The following is a 26,309-nucleotide window of genomic DNA, read 5'->3' as shown; positions in this document are numbered from 1 at the left end:
GCCAGCCTTCTGGTCAGCAGTTAAGTGCTTTAGGCACTACACTACCAGAGCTCCCAATGAATTATACTAGAGAACTTATTATTATTCTTGGAGTCACAGTGTGATAGTTGGAGCTGTGTGTCAACTTGGCTAGACCATAATTGTGGTCCAGACTTCCTTAAGGTCTTAGAAAGAATATAGGTAGTTACTAGTGCCTGCTGCATCTGAAAAATTTCTAGAATTTAGATTGCCTGAAAATCCCTGAAATTATCTGTGTTATGTATTTACTCCTAAATTTTTCTCTAAAAAGATACCTCATCAGTCAGAGAATCCTAGTCTTTTCAAAAAGAATATAATGCTTAAAACAGTGGATGCTACCTCAGAAGACAAGGGTTACAGTCCCAGATCTGCCACCAAGACCCAAATAAACAAATTTACTTCACCTCCTCCAGCCTGCCCCAGGTTCCACATTAGGACAATGGAAATGATTATAACACTCTTTACAAAGATGATGTAGGTGTAAGAAAGATAATTCATGAATATCACTCAGCATAGTACCCAGCACATAAGAACTGTCCAATAAATACTAGCTAGCACTCTTATTAATAATCAAATTACACAATATCTTTTGAAGTTGAACCAAAACAATAGCAGCAAGCAAAACGCAGCTATAACTTTAGCTGCAAAAAGTAGACTAGAAAGAATAAGAGATAATATACAGCCATCTGTTCTGACTTACATTTGATTTGAAATATGTAATAGCTGCAAGTAGAGTCTATTAACCATGGGCAGGGCTGTTGTTAATGAGCAATGTGGGCCAAAAATTTTACTGCCTAGGTACAGTGTAGAAAATACTCCATTTTTTATATTGATTTTGAAGTTTATCTTAAAGCTAGATTGACTTTATGTTTACATATTTTGTACTGAAGATAGGTCACTAAGGTCCAGTCTGGCATCTTCTGTGAAAACTGCTTCTTTCAGAAGAGATTATCTCAATCAACAGCAAGACAGTCCCTAATCACTATACTCGAAGAGAAACCTATTTCATAAGAAATGTTTTTCTCTGATCATAGCAACACTTTGAAGACTTCAAACATCAACACAGATTGAGGAAAAAGCATTTCTTTCTGAAATGCTGATTATTCTGAAGCAACCATGCTTCAAAACCCTTCAGTCACTTCAAATGGTTTCAAGTGCACACTGAGAGAGCCCAATTCTAGCTTCTGCACACTGAAAAGAGGTTATAAATGACAATAATATTTCAGGATGAGAGCCTACAACAAAATGCAAATGTCAGAGAAGTATGAGACCATCACTGTCACATATCTGTATGCTTGTTGCATTGTCTTCTAATGCTCTATCTAATGTGGGTTTTGTTTTTAACCAATTTTTAAAAAGAGAGAGAAGAGACCCAACACTCAGGGAGACATTCTCCTCTTCCAAAGGTAGTTGAGTTGAACAGCACCTGTTCTCTGAACCAGGGTGGTACTCCAATTGGTCTAAGATATTTATTTCAAATTTCACTGACTCAGAATTTTGAGTCTCCATCAAAAACTCAGCTTCAAGGCTGCTTCTTGAACATGTACAAAGCTAATTTTCAGCATTTGTGGTTTGGTGCTAAATGATTTTAGGACCTGAGCTCCCAAATCTCTATAGAGTTGTTTTGACTTATATTCTGTATGTCATAACGTCAAAAGAGAAATATGATATGTAAAAGTCAGGGTTCTCCCCTTCTTTTATTATCAAATGATGACAATAAAAGAGTTATAGTAGGAGGAAAGGACACAGGGAAGAGGTAACTATGGGGAGGAAGCGGGAAGAGAGCTATTACATTGTAGGGAATTGCAGTCAATGTCATGAGACAAAATGTGTATGAACTGCTGTATGAAAAATGAATTTGCTCTGTAAACTTTCACCCAAATCACAATAAAACTTAAAAAATGAATTAAAAAAAAGTTACAATAATATAATTCCTTATAATACTAATGAAATGAAAGACTCAAAAGCAAACTACACTCACACAGTCTCATCTATTTATGTGTGTGTGTAGTGCATGCACTGTGCCTTAAGTACTGCATATACCTTTCACATACTGCTGGCTTGTTTCCATTTTTTTAAAATTTTCTTCTACTCCATCATCTAACTTTCTACCTGCTATGGATTGAATTGAGTCTCCCAAAAAAGATATGTTGAAGTTCTAACCACTTCTATCTATGAACATGACCATGTTTGGAAACAGAGTGTTTAAAAATGTTATAAGTTAGGTTGGGGTGAGGTCATACCAGAGTAGGGTGGGTCCTATTCCAATATGAGTGGTGGTGTCCTTATAAAAAAGAAGAAGAGACACACAGAGAACACACAGAGGGAAAAGGAAGCGTGGAACGAGATTGGAGTGATGCATCTACAAGCCAAGGAACACCAAGGATCACCAGTCATCACTTGAAGCTAGGAGAGAAGCATGAAACAGATTCTCTCTCAGAGCTCTCAGGAGGAATTTACATGTCTGATGCCTCAATTTCAGACTACTAGCCTCCAGAATAAAGAAAGAGATTTCTGTTCTTTTAAGCTATCTACTTGGTAGTATTCTGTTATAACAGCTCTAGGAAACTAAAACAGTGTCTAAAATCATTGCTCCCACTTTCTTACTGACCTCACGTCAACAAGCCAATTTTCATTACACCACTGACTCCCTATCTGGTTTCCTTTTTTTTTTTTTAATTAAAAAAAAAATAAACAAAAAAGCAGACTAAAAAAAACAAACCCAACTCACTGCTGTCAAGTCAATTCCAACTAATAGCAACCTCTCCTTGGGTTTCTGAGGTGGTATCACTACAGAAGTAGATTGTCCTATCTTCCTATCAAGGAGTGGCTGGTGGGTTTGAACCACCAGCCTTCTGGTTAGCAGTCAAATGCCTTAGCCACTATGCCACCAGAGCTCCCATGGAAGAGAAGAGAGGGGTGGAAAAAAACAAAAACAAAAACTGAGCATCCTCCTTTCTCCAATAACATTGATGTCAACTTTCTTCTTATTCCAATTCTTCTCCCTAAGGTAGCCCTGCACTCCCTCACTTCCTTCCCTTCATTGCTTCAGAATAGGTACTGAAGACCCACACATATTGAAACTTACATGACAATTAAATGGTCCATGTCCCCAGGAACAGTGTCTTCTATCACAGGGACACTAAAAAAAACACACAAAATACCCCCCACAAGCACCTAAATATAACATATTTTAAGAAAGCAAAGAAGGAGTCTCCCAGGGTAGAAAAATTCAGATTTACACTGTCCATTCCAGCAGCCACCAGTTCTGTGTAACTACCGAGTAATAGAATGTGGTTAATCTGAACAGAGATGTAATGAAAGTGCAGAATATGCACTGAAATATACAAAGATTTAGCATGAAAATAAGAATGTAGCTTTATATTCTTAATTATATGTTAAAGTAATAATATATTGGATATACTGGGTTAAATATATTGTTAGAATTAATTCTGATTGTTTCTTTTTACTCTTTCTACTGAGGCTTCTAGACAACTGAAAATTATAATTTGTGGTTCATATTGTATTTCCATTGCACAGGACAGGTCTTGAGATACCCAAAATAATAACCTTCATAAATTCAGCATTTTAGCGTTAAAGTGCTACATAAATTATATATGAAGATGAATGCAGATAAGTATAAAACCTGTTGGAGTCCAGGCCAACTTATAGTGACCCAATAGGGTTTCCAAGGCTGTACTGTTTACAACAGCAGACTTCCACTTCTTTTTCCCCCAGAGTAGGTGGTAGGTTCGAACCGCCAACCTTCTGGTTAGCAGCCAAGTGCTCAACAACTCTACCACAAGGGTTGTCTAGCTATAAAACAGTGATTCTCAAAGTGTGCTCACCATAATACAAATACAAATTATCATTCCTCACCCCAGACCTACTAAATCTGAACTTATGGGGGGGGGAACAAAATACATACATATATTTGCATCGAGCACCGAGTCAGTTCCAACTCATAGCAACCCTATGTACAATAGAACAAAATGCTAGCTAGTCCTGTGCCAGCCTCACAATCCTTGCTATACCTGAGTCCATTGTTGCAGTCACTGTGGTTGCAGTCACTGTGTCAATCAATCTCGCTGGGGACCTTCCCTTTTTTGCTGACTGTCCACTGTACCAAACATAATATCCTTCTCCAGGGAATGGTCCCTTCTGACAATATGACCAAAGTAGGTGAGATAAAGTCACCTCCAAGGAGCATTCCAGCTACTTTTCTTCCAGGACAGATTTGTTAGTTCTTTTGGCAATCCATAGTCCTTTCAGTAGTCTTCACCAATACCACAACTCAAAAGCATCAACTCTTCTTCGGTCTTCCTTATTCACTGTCCAGCTTACAAATGCATATGAGGATATTGAAACTACCATGGCTTGGGGAAGGCACACCTTAGTCCTTAAAGAGACATCTTTGCTCTTCAGCACTCCAAAGAGTTTTTTGCAGCAGATTTACCCAGTGAAATACATCCTCTGATTTTGTGACTGCTACTTCCATTGATAGGAGCTCTGGTAGTGTAGTGCCTAAGGCACTAGACTGCTAACTAGAAGGCTGGTGGTTCAAACCCACCAGCCACTCCTCAAGGAAGGTTGGGCAATCTACTTCCGTAGTGATACTGCCTCGGAAATCCAAGGAGGGATCACCATGAGGTGGGTCTGACTCCACAGCACATAACAACAAACAACACTTTCATTGGTGTTGATTGTGGAAGCAAGTAATATGGAATCTTTGACAACTTGAATCTTTTCTCCATTTATCATGATGGTGCTTAATGGTCCAGTTGTGAGGGTTTTAATTTTCTTTATGTTGAGGTGTAATCCATACTGCAGACTGTAGTCTGTAATCTTCATCAGTAAGTGCTTCAAGGTCATCTTCACTTTCAACAAGCCAGGTTGTGTCATCTGCATATTGCAGGTTGTTAATGAGTCTTCCTTCAGTCCAGATACTGTGCTCTTCTTAATAGAGTCCAGCTTCTCAGATTACTTGCTCAGCATCCGAAAAACCAAACTCACTGCCACTGAGTTGATTCTGACTCATAGCAACCCCCACTGGGTTTCCAAGGCTGGAAGTCTTTACAGCAGTAGATCACTCAATCTTTCTTCCATGGAGTGCCTGGTGGGTTTGAACTGCTGACCTTCTGGTTAACAGCCAAGTACCTTATCCACTAATATTGTGAAAGGACACAAACTTGACACACTCTCTTCCTGATTTTAAACCATGCAGTATCTCCTTGTACTGTTCAAATGACAGCCTCCTGATTTATGTACAGATTCCTCATGAGCACAATTAAGTGTTCCGGAATTCTCATTCTTCTCAATATTATCCAAAGTGTGTTATGATCCACATAGTCAAATGCTTTTGCATAGTCAATAAAACACAAGTAAACATCTTTCTAGTATTTTTTATTTCAGCCAAGATCCATCTGACATTAGCAACGATATCCCCTGTTCCATGTCCTTTTCTGAATACAGCTTGCATTTCTGGAAGTTCCCTGTCAATATACTGCTACACTGAACACAAATGACCAAAAGCCAGAAGAATTGTGGGATGACACCAAGAGCATCATCCATGAACAAAGCAAAAGGTCGTTAAAAGGACAGGAGAGGAGGAAAAGACCAAAATGGATGTCAGAAAAGACTCTGAAACTTGCCCTCCAATTGAAAGTAGCTAAAGTAAATGGAAGAATCAACAAGATAAAGGAGCTGAATAGAAGATTTCAAACAGCAGATCGAGAAGACAAAGTTATAATGAAATGTGCATAGACCTGGAGTTTGAAAAAAAAAAAGGGAAGAACATGCTCAGCATTTCTCAAGCTGAAAGAACAGAGGAAAAGATTTAAGCTTTGAATTGCAATACTGAAAGATTCCACAGGCAATATGTTGAATGATGCAGGAAGTATCAAAAGAAGATGGAAGGAATACATGGAGTCACTGTACCAAAAAGAATGGGTAGATGATTATCCATTTCAGGAGGTGGCATATGATCAAGAACCAATGGTATTGAAAGAAGAAGTTGAAGCTGTACTGAAAGAATTTGTGAAAAACAAGGCTCTAGGAATTGACAGAATATCCATTCAGACGTTTCAACAAACAGATGCCACACTGCAGGCATTCACTCAGCTATGCCAAGAGATTTGGAAGACAGCTACCTGGCCAATTGACTGGAAGAGATCCATATTTGTACCCATTCCAAAGAATTTGTGCCACAGAATGTGGGAATTATCGAACAATACATTGATATCACACACAAGTAAAATCTTACTGAAGATAATTCAAAAATGGTTGCAGCAGTATATTGACAGAGAACTTCCAGAAATGCACACTGGTTGCAGAAAGGGACATGGAGTGAGGGATTATCATAGCTGATGTCAGACAGATTTTGGCTCAAAGCAAAGAATAGCAGAAAGATGTTTACTTGTGTTTTATTGACTACCCAAAGGCATTCAATTGTGTGGATCATAACAAATTGTGGATAACATTGAGAAGATTGGGAATTCTAGAACACTTAATTATACTCATGAGGAACCTGTACATAGACCAGGAGGCTGTCATTCCAACAGCACAAGGGGATACTGCATGGTTTAAAATCAGGAAGGGAGTGTGTCAGGGTTATATCCTTTCACTGTACTTATTCAATCTGTATGCTGAGCAGATAATCCAAGAAGCTGGAGTATATGAAGAAGAGCATGGAATCAGGATTGCAAGAAGGCTCATTAACAGCGTGAGATATACAGATGACACAACTTTGCTTGATGAAAGTGAGGATGACTTGAAGCACTTAACTGATGAAGATTAAAGACTACAGTCTGCAGTATGGATTACATCTCAATATAAAGAAAACAAAAAGCCTCACCACTGGACCAATAAGCAGCATCACAATAAATGGAGATAATATTAAAGTTGTCAAAGACTTCATTTATTATTTGGTTCTGCAATCAATGTCAATTGAAGCAGCAGTCAAAACATCAAAAGACATATTGCATTGGGCAAATCTCTTGCAAAAGACCTCTTTCAAGTATTGAAGAGCAAAACTGTCTCCTTAAAGACTAAGATGCACCTGACCCAAGCCATGGTATTTTCAGTCACCTCATGCATGAGAGAGCTGGACAACGAATAAGGAAGACCAAAGAATTGATGCTTTTGAGCTGCGGTGTTGGCAAAGAATTCTCAAAGTACCATGGACCGTTAAAAGAACTAACAAGTCTATCTTGGAAGAAGTGCAGCCGGAGTGCTTCTTGGAAGTGAGAATGGCCAAACTTCATCTCACCTACTTCCATCATGTTGTCAGAAGGGATCATTCTCTGGAGAAGGATGTCATGCTTGGTAAAGTGGAGGGTCAATGGAAAAGGGGAAAGCCCTCAACAAAATGGAGTGGCATAGTGGCTGCAACGATGGGCTCAGATATAGTAGGGATCATGAGGCTGGCACAGGACTGGGTGGTGTTTTATTCTGTTTTACATAAGGTTGCTATGAGCTGGAAGTGACTCGATGGCACATAACAACAACATACTGCTACAATCATTTTTGAATTGTCTTCAGCAAAATTTTACTTGCTTGTGGTATAAATGATATTGTTTGATAATTTCCACATTCTTTTGGATCTCCATTCTTTGGAATGCATACAAATATGGATCTCTTCCTGTAAGTTGGCCAGGTTCCAAGTCTCTTGGCATAGACCAGTAAGTGCCTCCAGCATGGCATCTGTTTGTTGAAACATCTCAATGTATTCCAACAATTCCTGGAGCCTTGTTTTTCACCATTTCCTTCAGTGCAGCTTTGACTTCTTCCTTCAATACCATTGGTTCTTGATCATATACCACCTCTTGAAATAGATGAACATCAACCAAGTATTTTTGGCATAGTGACTCTGTGTATTCCTTCCATTTTCTTTTCATGTTTCCTGCATCCATCAATATTTTGCCCAAAGAATCTTTCAGTACTGAAACTCAAGGCTTGATTTTTTTTTTTTTTTTTTCCAGTTCTTTCAGCTTGAGAAATGTCAAGCACGTTCTTCCCTTTTGGCTTTCTAACTCTAGGTCTTTGCACTTTTCACTGCAATAACTGACTTTGCCTTCTTGCACTGCTCTTTGAAATCTTTTGTTCAGCTCTTTTATCTTGTCTTTTCTTCCATTAGTTTTAGCTACTCTCTGTTCAAAAGCAAGTTTCAGAGTTTCTTCTGACATCATTTTGGTCTTTTGTTCCTTTCCTGTCTTTTTAATGACCTTTTTTCTTTCTTCATGGATGATGTTCTTGAAGTCATTTCACAATTCATCTGGTTTTCAGTCACTGGTATTCAATGTGTCAAATCTATTCTTCAGATGGTCTCTAAACTCAGGAGGGATATAATCAAGGTCATACTTTGGTTCTCATAGACTTGTTTTAATTGTCTTCAGCTTCAACTTGAACTTGCATTTGAGAAACTGATGGTCTGTTCCACAGTTAGCTCCTGGCCTTTTATTGGCTGAAGATACTGAGTTTCTCCATCACCTCTTTCTACAGATGTACTCAATGTGATTCCTGTGTATTCCATCTGGCAAGGTCCATTTGTATAGCCACCATTTATGCTATTTGAAAAACGGTATTTCCAATAAATAAGTCATTGGTCTTGCAAAATTCTATCATGTGATCTGTGGCATCATTTCTATCACCAAGGCCATATTTTCCAACTAACAGTGATTCTTCTTTGTTTCCAGTTTTCGCATTCTAATCACCAGTAATAATCAATACATATTGATTGCATGTTTGGTCAATTTCAGACTGGAGAAGTTGGTAAAAATCTCCAATTTTCTCATCTTTGGTTTTGGTGGTTGGTACATAAATTTGAATAACATACTATTAACTAGTCTTCCTTGCAGGCATAGGGATATTATCCTATTACTGACAACATTGCACTTCAGGATAGATCTTGAAACATTTTTTGTCATGATGAGGTCCACACCATCCCTCTTCAATTTTTTATTCTCAGCATAATAGAGATACGATTGTCTGATTCAAAATGGCCAAAACCAGTCCATTTCAGCTAATGCTTAGGATTTTGATTTTTGTGAGTTCCAATTCATTTCTGACAACTTCTAATTTTTCTATATTCATACTTCATACTTCTATGTTCCAATTATTACTGGACGTTCACAGGTGTTTTTTCCCATTTTGAGTCATGCCATGTAGCTGTTTCTTCCCATTTTGAGTCATGCTACATACATCAGAAAATGGAGGTCCAGAAAGCTGTACTCCAGCTATGTGATTAAGGCGACCCTGCATTGAGGAGGCGGCTCCTCCCCAGTCATATTTTGAGTGTCATCTCACCTGAGGGGCTCATCTTTCAGCATTGTACCAGAAAATGTTTCTGGGTATTCATCAAGTTTTCCAGTAATCTATCAGACAGTGTTTCACTGCTATTCATAAGGTTTTCACTGGCCAATACTTTGAGAAATGAATGACTCCTTTCTTCTTCTGAGTCTGTCTTAGTCTGAAAGCTCCACTGAAATCTGTCCACCATGGGTGACTCTGCTAGTATCTGAAATACTGGTTGCATTGCCTCCAGCCCCCCAGCAACATGCAAGCCACCACAGTACAAGAAAATGGCAAATGAGTGATGGATATATAGTTATAGTTATAGATATGTAATTGTAACTATGCTATTTTTGATGCAAAAAATATATATTATATGTTTTTTTTTTTTCAAATAGGACAACACCCTTGTACCTTAGTTTCCTATGCATGCTATGCATGTAATATGTGTTATTACATTATTTACCTGAGCACATTATATGCAGATATGGTACATATTTAATTCTATAAATATATGTAATTATTAATAAATATATCATATATAATAGATTTAAATAAATCTATATAATTATATTTAGAAAAAAATGCTTCCAAAAGTATTGGAAATAACATTTAAACATGCCTATGATCTAACTCCAAAGCAACTTGGTCTTTATCATAACCAAGAAAAACAAACCTAGAGCCATAGACCCAATTCTAACCTATGGTGATGCCATGTGTTACAGAGTACAATTTTTCCACAGGGTTTTTTGTCTATAATCTTTGTGGAAGCAGACTGCCAGGCCTCTCTTCTGCAGCACCAATGGGTGGATTTGAACAGTCAACCTTTAGGTTAGTGGTCAAGTGTAAACTGTTTGTTGTTGTTGTTGTTCTGGTTGTTGTTATTTTGCTATGTGCCATCGAGTCGGACCTGACTCATAGCGACCCCTCCTTGGGTTTCCGTGGCAGTATCACTATGGAAGATTGCCCCCTCTTTCTTCCGAGGAGTGGTTGGTGGGTTTGAACCACCAGCCTTCTGGTTAGCAGTCAAGTGCCTTAGGCACTACGCTACCAGAGCTCCTGTTTGTACCACTCCAAATCCCATATTGAGCACAAAGACAAGAAATGCCTGCTACTAAGTACTGAACATCATCAGATTTCTTCAGTTGTATAGGATCAGGCATACTAACACTACCTGTTGGGTGCTATGAAAAACTCTACTTTTTTTAACCCATAGGAAATATCCAATGGGGAAGGATAAAGAAGTGCTAAGACTGAAACGAAAAGAATATTAAAATGGTTTTCCAAGTTCTAACATATATATCCACAAGATGAAAAACCATACACATATTCTTATAGCTCTGTTTCACTGCTATTAGTTTAAGTTGAAAGAGAAAGGAAAATCCAAAGACAAATGCATTTAATTTGAGATAATAGATAATTTGGAAATAGAAATGTAAGGAAAATATACATAAATAAAGAGAGAGAAGGATATAAAGAAGAAAAGGAAAGTATATGTAATGATCAACCCATTTCCATGTGTGTTTTTACACACACACACACATATTTGTACACATACCATCATAATACCATATTTTGTCAATACTAAGGTAAGTATTGTTTACATTTTTACATATTTCTGAAATCAGGATGTGTCTTACAAATTATGTTGTTAAATTTGATGAAATTTGGTATTTTTATTTCTATTCTTGAAATCTCATTTCCAAACACAACAATCCAGCTGATATTTTGTTTTAATTTTAGTTGAAAATTTAAAATTTTAAATATTTTAAAATTTAATTAAGTTTGCTAGTGTTTAGGCTATTTGCATTACTTAAAGTTATTTAATAGCTATAGATTATTTTAAAAATAGAGAAAATTACACTCATTGAAATCCTGTATAGATCAACTAGTCATTTAATTTTTTCTCTCGCCTAGTATATTGTATGCTAACCAGGATTAATATGAAAAATTAAATAAGCAGAGGCTTCCAGTCTTATATTCTATGAATTCTTGTGAAGCTGTAACTGCTCCACAAAGGACTTAATTGTCAACACCACCCCCCTGTCAAAAACTATTCCTCCTTGCATCAAGCTACTGTACATTTTATAGGCAAGCATTATGATTTAGAACTTCTTGTTTAATGTGGCTACTGCAGGCACTAGTGGCAGATCATGCATTTCAAGACACCAGTTTCCATATTGATACCAGCAACTGCAATTATGTAAGTTAACAATACGATGAAGGAAGAAAATTTTTCCTTAGGCTCAATTTAACGTTTTATATTTCCCAATATAATCATCTATGCAGAGATGCTACCTGTCCTTCTCTATCCCTTTTGTTATTTTATATATCAATCATTTTTCTTTCTCTGCTACCATTTAAAGGAAATAATAGGAGACTTCCCGATTTTTCTTAATCTAGATTCTAGACCAAGCAAATCATATCTTCTTCCTTTAGCTCTTCTTATTTTCACTGCCCTTTCTGAACTTATCTGCTTCTGCTCTGCCTTCTCTGAAATTATATGAGTAGCAACAAGGAAAGCAATCACGGCAAGGATAGACTGATTTGTGTTCTAAGATCTTCATTTTTTCCTAAGTCACTCTAAAGTGTGTTTAATATACCTGATGATATATGCATGTATCTGTGTGTATATACATTTTAACACTGCTACTCTCTGAAAGATGCTGCAATGGAGCCACATGCTAATAGCATCTAAATCTTTTTCATTGAAAGACTACAGCTATGTGGAAGGCAGCTATGCTCACCAGTATAGCACAAATGCTCTAAAAGGCTATAGTTAATTTGGAAAAGCATCTGTTTTCAAGGGAAGATGAGATTATTCTTTCCAATACACTTTTCTTTGGCCATGGCTCCCCTTTATAAAGATACAGTTTAGTTGCCAATGATAAAAAAGGATGAATGAATTAGACCTCATCACTGGCCTTACTCAGAAAGACCATACAAAGTTAGGTTTCCTTTGAAGTTTGCAAGATCCAATAGTATAGTAATATATCTCTAGATCTTAGCATAGCATACTGGCAACATGACAGCAAAATGTTACATCTCTGTCTATGCAATGTTAGTTAGCATATACAATACAATTCAACATTAGCACATTCCCAGTGCCATGTCAATAAGGGAACCTTTAATGGAATTCTAAGTAGAAATGGGAATTTCTTTTTTGTGGCTCAAAAATGTTAATTTCCTACTTGACTTTCAATATATTGAAATTCATTGTGGTTACAGAGAAAAATTTTACTCTAAAAGGTCTGACCTATTTTTAGAAAATTACCCTTGAACAAAAGTAATGTGTCTAAATCCAATTAATATTTTTCAACCCTGATCTAAAAGGACCAAGAGCAGGTCGAGGTCCAGAATTTAAGCCAAATGATATTCAGTAGTTCAGAATGAAGGATGAGGGCCAAGCTATGGTGCCTGGGTCCCGTGTCTACAGTGCAGGTATTTGATGGTTAGGTGAGGAGCAGGCATTGGGCACTAACCTCCTCCTCCATATTTAGAAAACACTCTCTTCTTTGCTGTATTCCAGGACACTTCCCTTGGTTCACTCAAGGCCCTTGGACAAGTCCTTAGTTGCCCTCACAGTACCATCTCCTCCACCTACATTGTGATGCTAGACTCAGTTGGGCTACCCTGTCCTCCTCCCACCTTGAGCTCTACTGGCAGAAATGGCTACCTGATGTGATCATCTAATCCATTTTGCCTTCTTCTTGGACATGAAGCCATCACACATCCAGCCTCTCTACAATGAGGAATGTTCACGGGGCTAAGATCCCTTCAGGAGAAAGCCTAAGTGTGATTCACCATTTCTAAGACTGGCCCTTGAAAACCTCCCCCTGTGATCCTCCATGCTCTTTTACTCTCTGCTAGCTAGACACCCATACCCAGGTCATCCCTGAAAGCAATGTGCTGAAGACTGCAGAGCTTCCTGAGACCTGATTTCCTGGATGGCTGCACAGAGAGTTTATACTGCAAATCAGGAACACATACACTGGATTTTATATGAGAAAGAAATTTCAACTATAATTCACTGGTTTTGTGGGGTTTATCTATTATTGTAGCTACTATCTTTTGCTGTTAAATCTCAAATGTATATATAAGTATTCCAAATCTATACTCTTAACTTTAGAATCAATATTCTAATTTCTTCCATCTCCTTCACCAAATAACTCCTATTATTTTCCAGGAATTATCCCCTGCACTCCCTAGTCTGTGTTAGACTGTTCCATTATGTCTCTGAAGCACCTTTTTTTCCACAGTGTATCGGGACTATCTGTATAGCCATCTGCATCCCCAACTCAAAGGTGAAGTTTGTGAGACTGTGTTTTTAATCTCCCTATCTTCTGGTCCCAGTTACCACTCAGGAATAATCTCTTGTTAGAACAGATGAACAAATATAAAGGAATTAGGACTCATCATATTAAATATATGAAGGGCCAAAGGTGGTGTGATAAAAATTTGTAAAATAATGAAAGGTATGGAAGCTGAATGGGGGATATTTTAAATTAATCCTTAGAAACACAGAATTAAATAGAAACTCAGGTTGAATGAAGAATTTTAAAGTTTCAAGGACAAACAAAAGGAGGCTTTACTGAGCAGTTAGTAAACTTGAGGATATAAAAGAAGTTTGTAAAAAGTTACTGAAGAACACATGGTCTATTTTAAAGTACTGCCCAAACCTCTGAGACTGATCATGCAGGGAAAATAGGCCAATCCTGTTGCCATCAACTCTGACTCATAGTGACCCCATGTGTTTTAGAGTAGAAAAGTGCTCCGCAGTTTTCAATGGCTAATTTCTCAGAAGTAAATCACCAGGCCTTTCTTCGAAGTTGCCTCTGAGTGGACTTGAACTGCCAAACTCTGAGTTAGCAGTGGAGCATGTTAACCATTTGCAACATCCAGGAACTCTCAGAAGAACTACTTTACCAGAAAACATCCTTTAGATGGATCCTTAGAGGATAAGAGACATTTAAAGCATCTCTTTGTAAAAATGTCAAAATCACTGTTTAACACCTTACACTGTGGTTGCCTCATGTTTTACCAGCTCACATCCTAGTGACAATTCATCCTGAGGCTGGACCCCGCTGTGCAGCAGCATCTAGAGCACCCATGCAGAGCTCAAGTGGGAGGCAGGCAACCAAAGTGGAGCAAGAAAACAATCCAGAACTTTCTAGTGCATCATTTACAGTTCCCTCATCTCGCTGCATACAGCATTTTCCTGTGCACACTAAGGAAAAGCCATTACAAAACCCATGTACGACTTCCAGAAATAACCAGCATTCTCACTCTACTTCCAAGACATTTCTTCCCTCCACACCTGGGAAAACCCACATAAAGAATAACTGGTCTAATCAAAAGTTTGTCTATTTCAGTGACTTTTATTTACTCTATAAAAACTAACTTTAAAAATACAGATCATAAATGATAGTTGGTTTTGTTCGTTCTTGACCTTTGAATTGCTTTCACTGGCTCAAGACATTTAACTTTCATTTGAAAAGATGTGAGGGATCTAAAGGGAAATAAAACATGAAACAGCCATTTCCCTTTTATGGAAACAATAGTTAACCTTTAACTTAGAACTTTACTTAAAAAGATTTAAAAGTACCACACTTACCTGTACCTGGGATATAGTTAAAGGGTATCGGAATAATATCCAGGTCACACCTTCACTGCAAGGGGGAATAGTAAGAGAGCCTTCATACACCCAATAATCTCGCAGCAGAGGGTCTGTATGACAAAGGAAATATGTCATGAAATGGCAAGTTAATTAATAATAACATTAAAGCCTTCAATTATAATTTTCAAAATTTACAAACTGTCCAAATGGTGCAACTTCACATTGATGTCACCTTTAAGCTAAAGCTTCACATATTTCTTCTTAAACTAATCATCATGGAGGAACTAATCAATGAAAAACATGACGAATCATCTTTCTATTATTTACAGTGATTTCTATCAATGAATTACTAATCCATTAAATATGGCAAAAGAGATGGATAGCTGAAAGGACAGATGAACATATATATCAACTTTAGTTACATTAATAAAAATGGATCCATATTATTCTTTACCCATATTGTAGGATTTACCTGAGTGATTCAAACCTAAACCATTGCCACTGAGCTAATTCTGACTTGTAGCAATCCTGTAGATTCATTACTATTTATTAAATGCTTACCACGTGCCAGGCACTGTTCTAAGCCTTTCATGTTAGTTCATTTAAACTTTACGGCAAACCAGTAAGAGATATGCTATTATTTTTTCAGACAGGAAAATGGAATCACAGAAAGAGTGTGTAATTTGCCCAAAGTCACTCCGCTAATAATTAACAGAGGCAGGATTTGAATCCACACAGTATGACTTCAAAACCGGTGTTTTTAACCATTCTGAACTAGCTACCTCTATGTTGATTATTCACCAGCAAAGTATTAAGACTATATGATGATATGAAATCATATATAGAACCATATTCATGAAATCAGTTAGCTTTACTTTAGAAGGATTCATGATTAAGTATGTGTAAATACTCAAGATACAGCAAAAAACTGGTTTGTTGTAGAGCAATTTAAATTTAGAAAGTAGAAGATACAATGCATCAACCCATTTTGTTTTGTTTGAAATATTATGAAACAGCACATAATTTAGACAGAAATATGTGGAAGAACAAAATTTTATGCAAAATAACCTACAATTCAAATCATATTATGTGGAATTTATGCACAATTCTTAACTGCACAGGAATATATTAACAACTAGAATAATACCCAAATAAGAGTAGCACTACAAAGAGGTAAACTTACAAAACTAGACAAAGTTTATTTCATCATAGAGATTTATGAGAACTTCACTAATCAATCTTAGAAATATGCCAAGGTTATTTTATTATGCTGGTGGTTCACACAGAGGTAGTAATATTTTACATATGATAAACCTAAGAAAATTCATCAATTAAGAGAACTAGTGGCAAAGTGTTTCCTTATTATTTCAGAAAATTTACTCCCCTATTTAGAGAAACCTGAAACTATTACCTGCTACAGAAAATTTATATGAAAATTTTATTAGCAGTTAACATATACCTATATATTATCCTCCAAGGAGCTCTGGTGACATAGTGGGTAAGGCATTTGGCTGCTAACCAGAAGGCTATGAGTCAGAATCAACTCGATGACAGTGGGTTTTACATATATATATATATATATATATATATATATATATACACACACATACATACACATATATATCCTGAAAGAGCTCTAGTAGTATAGTGGTTAAGGCATTTGGCTGCTAACCAAAAGGTCAGTGGTTTAAACTCACCAACTGCTCTGTGGAACAAAGATGAGGCAGTCAGCTTCCATAAAGATTTTTAGCCTTGGCAACCCAATGGGGGTCACTATGAGTCAGAACTGACTCAATGGCTGTGAGTATACATATTCTGAGGAAAATAATGTGGTTATGTCCACAAATAAAGTGTACCTTATGCATCTGATGAATACTTACCTGGTAATAAAGTGTTAGGATTAAAGCAGGGTATTATTTTGGTCTTCCCCTGGGGGAGAAAAAAAAAAGATCCCAGGTTAACATGAAATTTCCAAATTCTTAGAATAAAAAGTTTATTAAGAACAAAAATCTATATTGAAGATTGAAGGTTACTCTGGATAATATCATCCTGTCCCACAGATGTGTGGCTTTCTCATTCTGTCTTCTCACTGGTGTAACACTGGCTGGTTCCAAGAAGATACCGTCACCATCACTCTATGGCTTCCTTTTTTTTCCTGCTACTGAAGATAGATTATTCCTGTAATTCTTGGTGGGAAGCTGACAAATGGTGTCTTTCTGTCCTAGGTCAGCTACTTTATCTGTTCCCAGCACATCCATACTTGAGCCTCAGTATAAAAAGCCCAAACTCTGGCTCAGGGAACTTTTAAAATAACTTTTGTCCTCCTGCTTGGATCTCAGCTCCTAACCTCCTTGGCATTACAACTTGGCTCTCAACTTCTTGTCTTGTCTCATTTAGATTTGGTAATTCAGTTCTAGACTTAATTCCACTCTATTCAACCAGGGAGCAGTATCTAATACTAGAATGAAAATATTCAGTTCCAATCAACTTTTATAAAAGGTCAATTAAATTTAAAATATTTGTACCATTTTTCAACAATTGACATTTAGAACACTATAAATTGACACATTCATTATTTCAAATACCAAGCCAAACTCACTGCCATCGAGTCGGATCCAACTCATGGAGATCCCTCCTTGGGTTTCCGAGGCAGTATCACTATGGAAGTAGATTGCCCCAACCTTTCTTCTGAGGAGTGGCTGGTGAGTTTGAACTGCCAACCTTCTGGTTAGCAGTCAAATGCCTTAGGCACTGTGTCACCAGAGCTTCCACTTAAATTGCACATGCCTTATAGGCAGACATACCTGTCATGTTAGTGGGATGTCTCCTATAGAATTACTCTACAGGTACAGATGCAATAGGGAAAATCATCACATAAATTCTGTCTCTTCCTTATTTCCAGGCACTGTTTTACACATTTAAGAATTCAGCTTACTTTCCCATTACTCATGTCCTATCAGCTACAGAAATATAGTGAATTTTCTCAGCCTATTTCTATTAGACAAATATCAATCAAATGTGTCCTCACCCTCTTTTCATCAGTTCCTTCTGATTAGTAGTGTAGGGCTTCCCTCAGTAGCTAGGTTCAGTCTGAGCCCACTCAGGAGATCTTCAGGGGAGGTTCTTGCTGGCTCAAAATGCCCTGGGCTTATGCCTATGTGCAGCAAATCAGACTCCAATCCCCAGACCGACCTCAGTATTGGCTTTCCATCATTAGATCCCTTTCCGTCAAGCAAGTTCAGCACTTATGCTGTATCCCCAGTAGCCACAAAGAATTAAATTAATTCTCCCAAGGCCTCTCATATTCAACTGACTCATGTGAGATTAAAGGAATTCCTTATAGTTGAACTGGGCCTCCCAGTGATGCTGGGCCATATCACTACACAGTTATATTGTCCTAAAGCACCTTCTCTGGGCTGTTATAGCTCCTGTGTACTTGTTATGTATATATACAGTCATGCATCACTTAATGTGCATGATACATTCTGTGCAATAGTGATCTGGACATGGTGCAAACATGCTTAAATCACAAGCAATAGCATTCATTGATTTTCCACCTTTGTGTTGTTTAATAACCTGTTTCACTTTCCGATCAAGATGTCTCCTTTGCCTCTTGGTGCTATCACTAACACTGGTTTTGCTGGATTTCGGAGCCATGACGCATTTCAAGGTAATATTTTTAAAAGAAAATTAAACAGAGAGGTAATTCTATAACACTCAAGAGTTGCACAATACATGAGATTGAATGCTGCTGCTTACACTGTTTGTAGCATAAATTGGTATACAATAAACTTTTTATTTGTAAGTAGGGAAAGTTCATATTAAAATAACAATAGAAAGTTCTGTACAATACATTAAGCCAGTAATATAGGCATTTATTATGACTATCAAGACATATATATTGTTGATTACTATACCATTATACAAGGAGCTCTGGTAGTGTAATAGTTGAAGCATGTGGCTGCTAACTAAAAGGTCAGCGGTTCAAACCCACCAACTGTTCCATGGAAGAAAGATGAGGCAGTCTGCTTTCATAAATATTTACAACCTTGGAAAACCAATGGGGGTTGCTATGAGTTGGAATCAATTCAATGGCTTTGAGTTTGATATTTTGGTTTAGTACTATTATATACTGTGTAATGGTTCAAACCAAACCTGTACCATTATATGCCAGGCAGCTCAATCGCTCTGTATACAAGAGACATGAGATACACATGCTGCATGTAGGAAGCTGTTATATTCACTATGACCAGTTATATTCTCTTTGTCTGCCTCTCTGATCAATATTTCTGAACTGTATTATAATCTTTTAAGACCACAGACATACATGCTGTCAGACGTTGCCTAAATAGATGTTATGTGGCACATGACTGTGTGTGTATGTATGTGTGTGTGTATATATATATACATATACATGCATATGTATATATGTGTATACAGGTGTATATATATGTAGTTTGAAACATATGTAACTGAAATATATATATATATATCATTGAAATATATATGTAACTGAAATAAATACATAATTTGATATGTGATTTTAAGCATGTAATATATATAATTTGAAATATGAACACATATTGTTTGTTTCATTTAATCAGCTTTCCTGTAACCAGTGGGCAGAAAAGAATTAACTCAGAAGGCCCGAGTTGCTCAAACTCTGAAACATTTCAAAGACAGGTTTGTCCTCAGAACTGGGAGATGACCTCTGATTCCTTGGAATATTCTGTCTAATGAAAGTATTTTTGTAAGCCTGTCCTAGTTTGACTAGTAAAGTTTATCTTGACATGATTATGGTTAAAACCTGCTTAAGCTCTTGGTGGAGTGGCTGGATTCTGAGTAGGTGCAGTCACTCACATGGAGTTCACTATATGACTGATCACCAGTGAAAACCCTGGACACCAAGCTTGCATGACCTTTCCTGCTTGGTAACACTCTGTACGTGTTGTCACATTTCACTGCTGGGAGGATGAAGTGGGTCCCCATGCAACTCCATTGGGAGGGCCATGCCTGGAAGCTTATACCAGATTTCTAATGAACTTCTGCCCATGTGTCTTTTCCCTTTGCTGATTTTGATCTGTATCCTCTCATTGTAATAAACCGTAACCATGAGTTTAACAGCTATTCTGAGACCTAGCAAGTCCTCTGACACACCAGTGTTTTTATTTTCTTTTAAATAATGACTTACTTTATACTGAATATCCTGGAGAATTTCAGTCACAGCCTTCAGGCCTACATGTTCTTTTCCTATCTGAAATACAAAGCACAAACCACAACCATAAATTTTTTAAATGCTTATTTTTACTCAAAGTTACTAACAAAGCAAAGATTCTAGCCTACCTGAAAGTCCTCCTTGAGGAATAATTAAATGATCTTTTCATTAACAACCAAATTAACGTCTACTAAAGATAAATTAAAGTTGTAACAGAAACTAATACATAAAATATTAAATATGTAATGTCCACGAATCCATTCTAAATTCTTCTACAAGAAGAAGAAGATTAGGTCTTACTCCTGTTCTGTGTCTAATGTGTATGAAGTCTAAAATTAGAGGCACTCAGTGTGAGTAAATAGAGGAGTCTGAAAACAGAGACTTAACTATATCTTAAAGTCTTGACATGAGTCTAGAATTCATGTTGAATTTTAAAGTTGCCTTTTCTAAAAATAGCAGGTTCTCTAAATTTGATGTTGACCTAACCATATGCCCTAAAGGAAACATTCTTTTCCTCTGAGGTCTGGCAAATGCAGGATATCACAGTCTGTTCTCAGAGAATATTTTCACTGTGGCCAAAGAGATGCAAGATGAGGTAGCTTATGCCAGCAGGGTCTTGGTGCACATCATTATCAATAAATCTTTACAACAGACTTAGGAACAGGGATGATTGAGGAAACAATTTTAATAGCCGGTTTCCAGAAAAACCTGTCCTGTTATTGTCCTGGGACCATCCTGTAATAAACTAAAGCGCACGTACTTTAACCAGTCATGTAATCCCACTTATGTGTTATCTACCTATCCCTGATAATTTCCCGTTTTTAGATATCCTAACTTTAACTCCCCTGATTGTCTTTCAACCAGTTATTATTTTGTAGCTTTTAGTTCCTACTCTAATTGTACACAAATATTATCTTCCTCATTCTCCATTAGACCGGCTGCTTTCACTATGAATTTGGATGTTTTCCTGGTCCCAATAGTCTGTGGACTTTCAAAAAAATGTCTCAATGTTACTTTTACAGAGTGTGTGTTTTCACTCTAGGATAAATACATTAATAAAATACGTGATATAAAATTATCAAGGGCATTTTAGCAATTAAAGATATTCAGTACATGTCCAAATCCTTTCATTTTTACCTTTAGCATTTACAGATTAGTGTTACAGAGATTTGCTCAATATTGACAAATTTGTATTAACTCAGAAAAGAGTACATGTTGTTTCATATGTTAAAATCACCAAAATCAGGACACATTTCTTGAGTACCACTAGACATAATCCTGTAACTACCATATTTATCTTTAGATAAATAAGAATATGCTGTTCACAGCTTCTGTTTTAAAAACATTATATATTTTTAGCATGTAAAATGCTCCAAAGAAATCTGAGAATTTAAAAAAAAAAAAAAAAAAAGTCTGATATTAAGTATTCTTGACTTGAACTTTAAAAATTGCAAGTGGAATCTGATTTCCACATTTCAACCAGCATTCAATGATTCCAGGATCACTGAGCAGAGTAATAGCAGAGATAACTTACAACCTCGCATGAGCAATCCTTGTTATCATTAGCTTTTTCTCTCCCGCACACATTTTTGCAGAATGACCTACAAAGAGCCAGAGTAGCTGTCAGCATGTTCACATTCTCTGTCTCCCTCAACGTTAACCAACTGTGACATACGCTAGGTGAAAATGTATCAAAGGAAAAAAGATAAGAAACTTACACAATCTAAGATAAGCCAATCAGTTCAAAATAATTAAGAGTTTAATGATTTTCCAAGTATTTGCAAATCCTGAGATAAACTCTTCAGAGAAAATGAATTCTCAGAAGTTAAAAGTAAAAGAAACAAAACACCTCAGGTAAATGGGCTGTTGTTCTCAAAAAGCCTTCCTTGGATCTCCAGCAGAAATAGATTTCTCTTAGTTTTATTGATTTTACCATAATTTAGCATGTGGACACTAATAGACATCTACACTTGTGGACTATTATCATTTCATGCATCTTCTGTCAGATCATAACCTCTGTGACAAAAAGTTCACATCTGTTCACAGGCTGTTCATATAATGGATGGTTCAGGAGCAAGATCATTTGCACTGGATAGCCAGGGATTCTGATCTTGAACCTGCCACTTTTTAGCCTTCAACAAGTTTACTTAATCTCTGTGCTCTTCAACTTCCTCATGAGCAACCTCGCTCATGTGAGGTTGCAAGTTATCTTACAACCTTATCTATAGGGTGTTGTTGTTTAAAAAAAAAAAAAAAAACTCACTGCCGGTTAGTCAGATCCGACTCATGGTGAACCCTTCTTGGGTTTCCAAGGTGGTATCACTACAGAAGTAGATTGCTCAATCTTCCTTCTGAGTGGCTATGGGTTTGAACCACCAGCCTTCTGGTTAGCAGTCAAATGTCTTGGGCACTATGCCACCAGAGTTAGGTGTCTTCAAGTCGGTTCCAACTCATAGAGACCCCATGTACAACAGAACAAAACACTGCCCAGTCTAGTGCCGGCCTCACAATCCTTGCTATGCTTGAGCCCATCATTGCAGCTAGTGTGTCAATCCATCTTGTTGATGGTCTTCCCTTTCTTCACTGACCCTCTACTGTGTCAAGCATGACATCCTTCTCCAGGGAATGGTCCCTTCTGACAACCTCGCATGAATAATCTTTGTTATCATTAGCTTTTTCCCTCCCACACACATTTTTGCAGAATGACCTACAAGGAGCCAGAGTACCTGTCAACATGTTCACATTCTCTGTCTCCCTCAACGTTAATCAACTGTGACATATTCTAGGTGAAAACGTATCAAAGGAAAAAACAGGTGAGATGAAATCTGGGCTTTTTTTTTTTTTTAAGAGTTTGTTTTACATTCAACGTTGCATGTACATTTAGTTTCACTCCCCAGAAGTCTGGCCATTTTCGTTTCTAAGGAGCATACTAGCTGCGCTTCTTCCAGGACAGATTTGTTCATTCTTCTGGCAGTCCATGGTATTTTCACTATTCTTCCCCAACAGCACCATTCAAAGCCATCAACTGTTCTTCCATCCTCTTTATTCATTGCCCAGCTTTCACACACACATGACACTACTCAAAATACCATGGCTTGGATCAGGTGCATCTTAATCTTTAAAGTAATATCTTTGCTTCTTAACACTTTAAAGATGTCTTTTGCAGAAGATTTTCCCAGTACGGTATGATGTCTGATTTCCTGACTACTGTCTCTATGGACACTAATTGTGTATTCAGGTAAAATGAAATCCCTGATAACTTCAATCTTTTCTCCATTTATCATTATATTGTGTTTTGGTCCAGTTGTGAGGATTTTTGTTTTCTTTATGTTGAGGTATAAATCCATACTAAAGACTGTAAGCTTTTATCTTCCTCAGTGATTCAAATCATCCTCACTTTCAACAAGCAGGGTTATGTCATCTGCATATTATAAGTTGTTAATAAGTCTTCCTCCAATCCTGATGCCACGTTCTTCTTTATTTTAGTTCAGCTTTTCATTATTTGCTCAGAATCCAAATTGAGTAAGTATGGTGAAAGGATACAATCCTGACACACCATTCCTGATTTTAAATCATGTAGTATACCCTTGTTCTGTTCAAATGACAGCCTCTTGGTCTATGTACATGTTCCTCATGAGAACAATTAAGTGCTCTGAAATTCCTATTCTTTACGATGTTATCTATAATTTGTTATGATCCACACAGTCAAATGGCTTTGCATAGTCAATAAAACACAGGTAGACGATTTTCTGGTACTCTTTCCTTGTAGCTAAGATCCATCTGACATCAGCAGTTATATCCCTTACTCCGCATCCTCTTTTGGATCCAGCTTGCATTTCTGGAAGTTCCCTGCCAATATATTGATGCAACTGTTTTTTAATTACCTTCAGCAATATTTTACTTGTACATGATATTATAATATTGTTTGAAACTTTCCACATTCTGTGGATTACCTTTCTTTGGCATGGGCACAAATAATGATCTCTTTCAGTCAACTGGCCAGCTAGCTGTCTTCCAAACTTCATGGCATAAACAAGTCAGCACCTCCAGTGCTGCATCTGTAGGCTGAAACATTTCAAAGGGTATGCCATCAATTCCTGGAGCCGTATTTTTCACTAATTCCTTCAGTACAGCTTGCACTTCTTCTTTCAATCCATTGACTCTTAATAACGTGCCACTTCCTGAAATAGCTGGACATTGATCAATTATTTTTGATACAAGACTCTGTGCATTCCTTCCATCCTATTTTGATGCTTTCTTCATTGTTCAATATTTTTATTATAAAATCCTTCAATACTGCAAATCAAGGCTTGAATTTTTTCTTCAGTTCTTTTGGCTTGAGAAATGCCAAGGGTGTTCTTCCCTTTTGGTTCTCAAACTCCAGGTCTTTGCACATTTCACTATAATAATTTGCTCTATCTTTTAGAGCTGCCCTTAGAAGTCTGTTAAGTTCTTTTACTTTATCATTTCTTCCATTTGCTTTAGGTACCCTACATTCAAGAGCAAGTTTCAGAGTCTCTTCTGACATCTGTTTCTGTATTTCTTCCTTTGCTTTCTTTTTAATGACTGTTTGCTTTCCTTATGTATTATGTTCTTGATGTTGTCCCACAACTTGTCTAGTCTTTTGTCTTTGGTGTTACAATGTGCTAAATCTGTTCTTCAGATGGTCTCTAAATTCAGGTGGGATATAATTAAGATTGTATTTCGGCTTTCATGGGCTTATTTTAATTTTCTTCAGCTTCAGCTTGAACTTGCCTATGAGCAATTGATGGTATGCTCTACAGTCAGCTCCTAGCTTTATTTTGGTTCAAGATATTGAGCTTCTCCATTACCTCTTTCCATAGATATAGTTTATCTGATTTCTGTGTATTCCATCTGGTGAAGTCCACATGTATAGTCACTGTTTATATTGTTGAAAAAAGGGTATTTGCAATGAATAAATCACTGGTCTTGCAAAATTCTATCATGCAATCTCCAGCGACTTTTCTATCACTGAGGCCATAATTTCCAACTACTGATGATTCTATTTTGTTTCCAACTGTTGCATTCCAATGACCAATAATTATCAATACATCTTGACTATATATTTGGTCAATTTCAGACTGCAGAAGTTGGTAAAAATCTTCAGTTTCTTCAACTATGGCTTTAATGATTGGTGCATAAATTCAAATAACAGCATTATTAACTGGTCTTCCTTATAGACATATGGAGCACTGTACTTCAGGACAGATCTTGAAACATTCTTTTTGATGAGGAATGCAACTCCAGACCTCTTCAGTTTGTCATTCCCAGCACAGTATACCATATGATTGTCTGATTTAAAATGGCCAAAACCAGTCCACTTCAGCTCACTAATGCCTAGAATATCGACCTTTATGCCTTCCATTTTATTTTTGACAACTTCCAATTTTCCTGCATTCATACTTTACATGTTCCACATTCAAATTATTAATAGATGTTTGCAGCTATTTCTTCAAATTTTGTGTCATGCCCCATCAGTTAATGAAAGTTCCTAAAGCTTTACTCCATCTGTCCTTAAAGTCAACTCTATTTTGGGGAAGGAGCTCTGGTGGCATATTGAGTAACACATTTGGTTGCTAACCAGAAGGTCAGCAGTTCAAACCCAACAACTGCTCCACAGGAGGAAGATGAGTAATCTACATCCATAAAGATTTATAGCCCTGGAAACCCAATGTGGGTCACTACAAGTAGAAATCAAGTTGATGGCAGTGGATTAGGTTTTGGTTTTGGTCTACTTTGGGAGAGCAGCTCTTCCCAAAATATATTTTGAGTGCCTTCCAATCTGAGGGGTCATTTTCTAGCACAATGTTTCCTGGCTATTCAAAAAGTTTTCTAGTAGTATATCAGACATTGTTTCACTGCTATTCATAAAGTTTTCAGTGGCCACTTTCTTCAGAAGTGGCTGCCCATCCTTCTTCCTAGTCTATCTTAGTCTGGAAGCACCACTAAAACCTGTTCTCTATAGGTGGTCCTGGTTATATTTGAAATACCAGTGGCATAGCCTCTAGCTTTGCTGCAACATGTAAGCCACAACGGTTCAACAAACTGATAGTAATGGATCTATACAGTGAGGATGATTAAACTGAATACCTGAAAGAGTTGAAGATGGGACTGAATCAAACAAAGCATTTAGAACAAGGCCTGGTGCAT

The 26,309-nt window shown here is 37.1% G+C and overlaps 1 protein-coding gene across 1 annotated transcript in view; it reads right to left on the bottom strand.

Annotated features, from left to right (window-relative positions):
* CA8 (carbonic anhydrase 8) overlaps window positions 1-26,309 on the bottom strand; it is a 151,617-nt gene that overhangs the window by 5,861 nt on the left and 119,447 nt on the right. Inside the window, exons 5-7 of the mRNA XM_007939479.2 lie at window positions 20,115-20,177; window positions 16,804-16,852; window positions 14,921-15,033 (exon numbers count right to left, since the gene is read on the bottom strand). Coding sequence (XP_007937670.1) covers window positions 14,921-15,033; window positions 16,804-16,852; window positions 20,115-20,177 — 225 coding nt within the window. The remainder of the gene's footprint in view (window positions 1-14,920; window positions 15,034-16,803; window positions 16,853-20,114; window positions 20,178-26,309) is intronic.

This window comes from Orycteropus afer, unplaced genomic scaffold (genome assembly GCF_000298275.1).
Source record: "Orycteropus afer afer isolate SDZICR_OR568_19922 unplaced genomic scaffold, OryAfe1.0 scaffold00060, whole genome shotgun sequence".
In the NCBI taxonomy this organism is placed as follows: Eukaryota; Metazoa; Chordata; class Mammalia; order Tubulidentata; family Orycteropodidae; genus Orycteropus; species Orycteropus afer.
The sequence above is the reverse complement of the archived record's forward strand: the minus strand, read 5'-3'. Positions and strand labels throughout refer to the sequence as shown.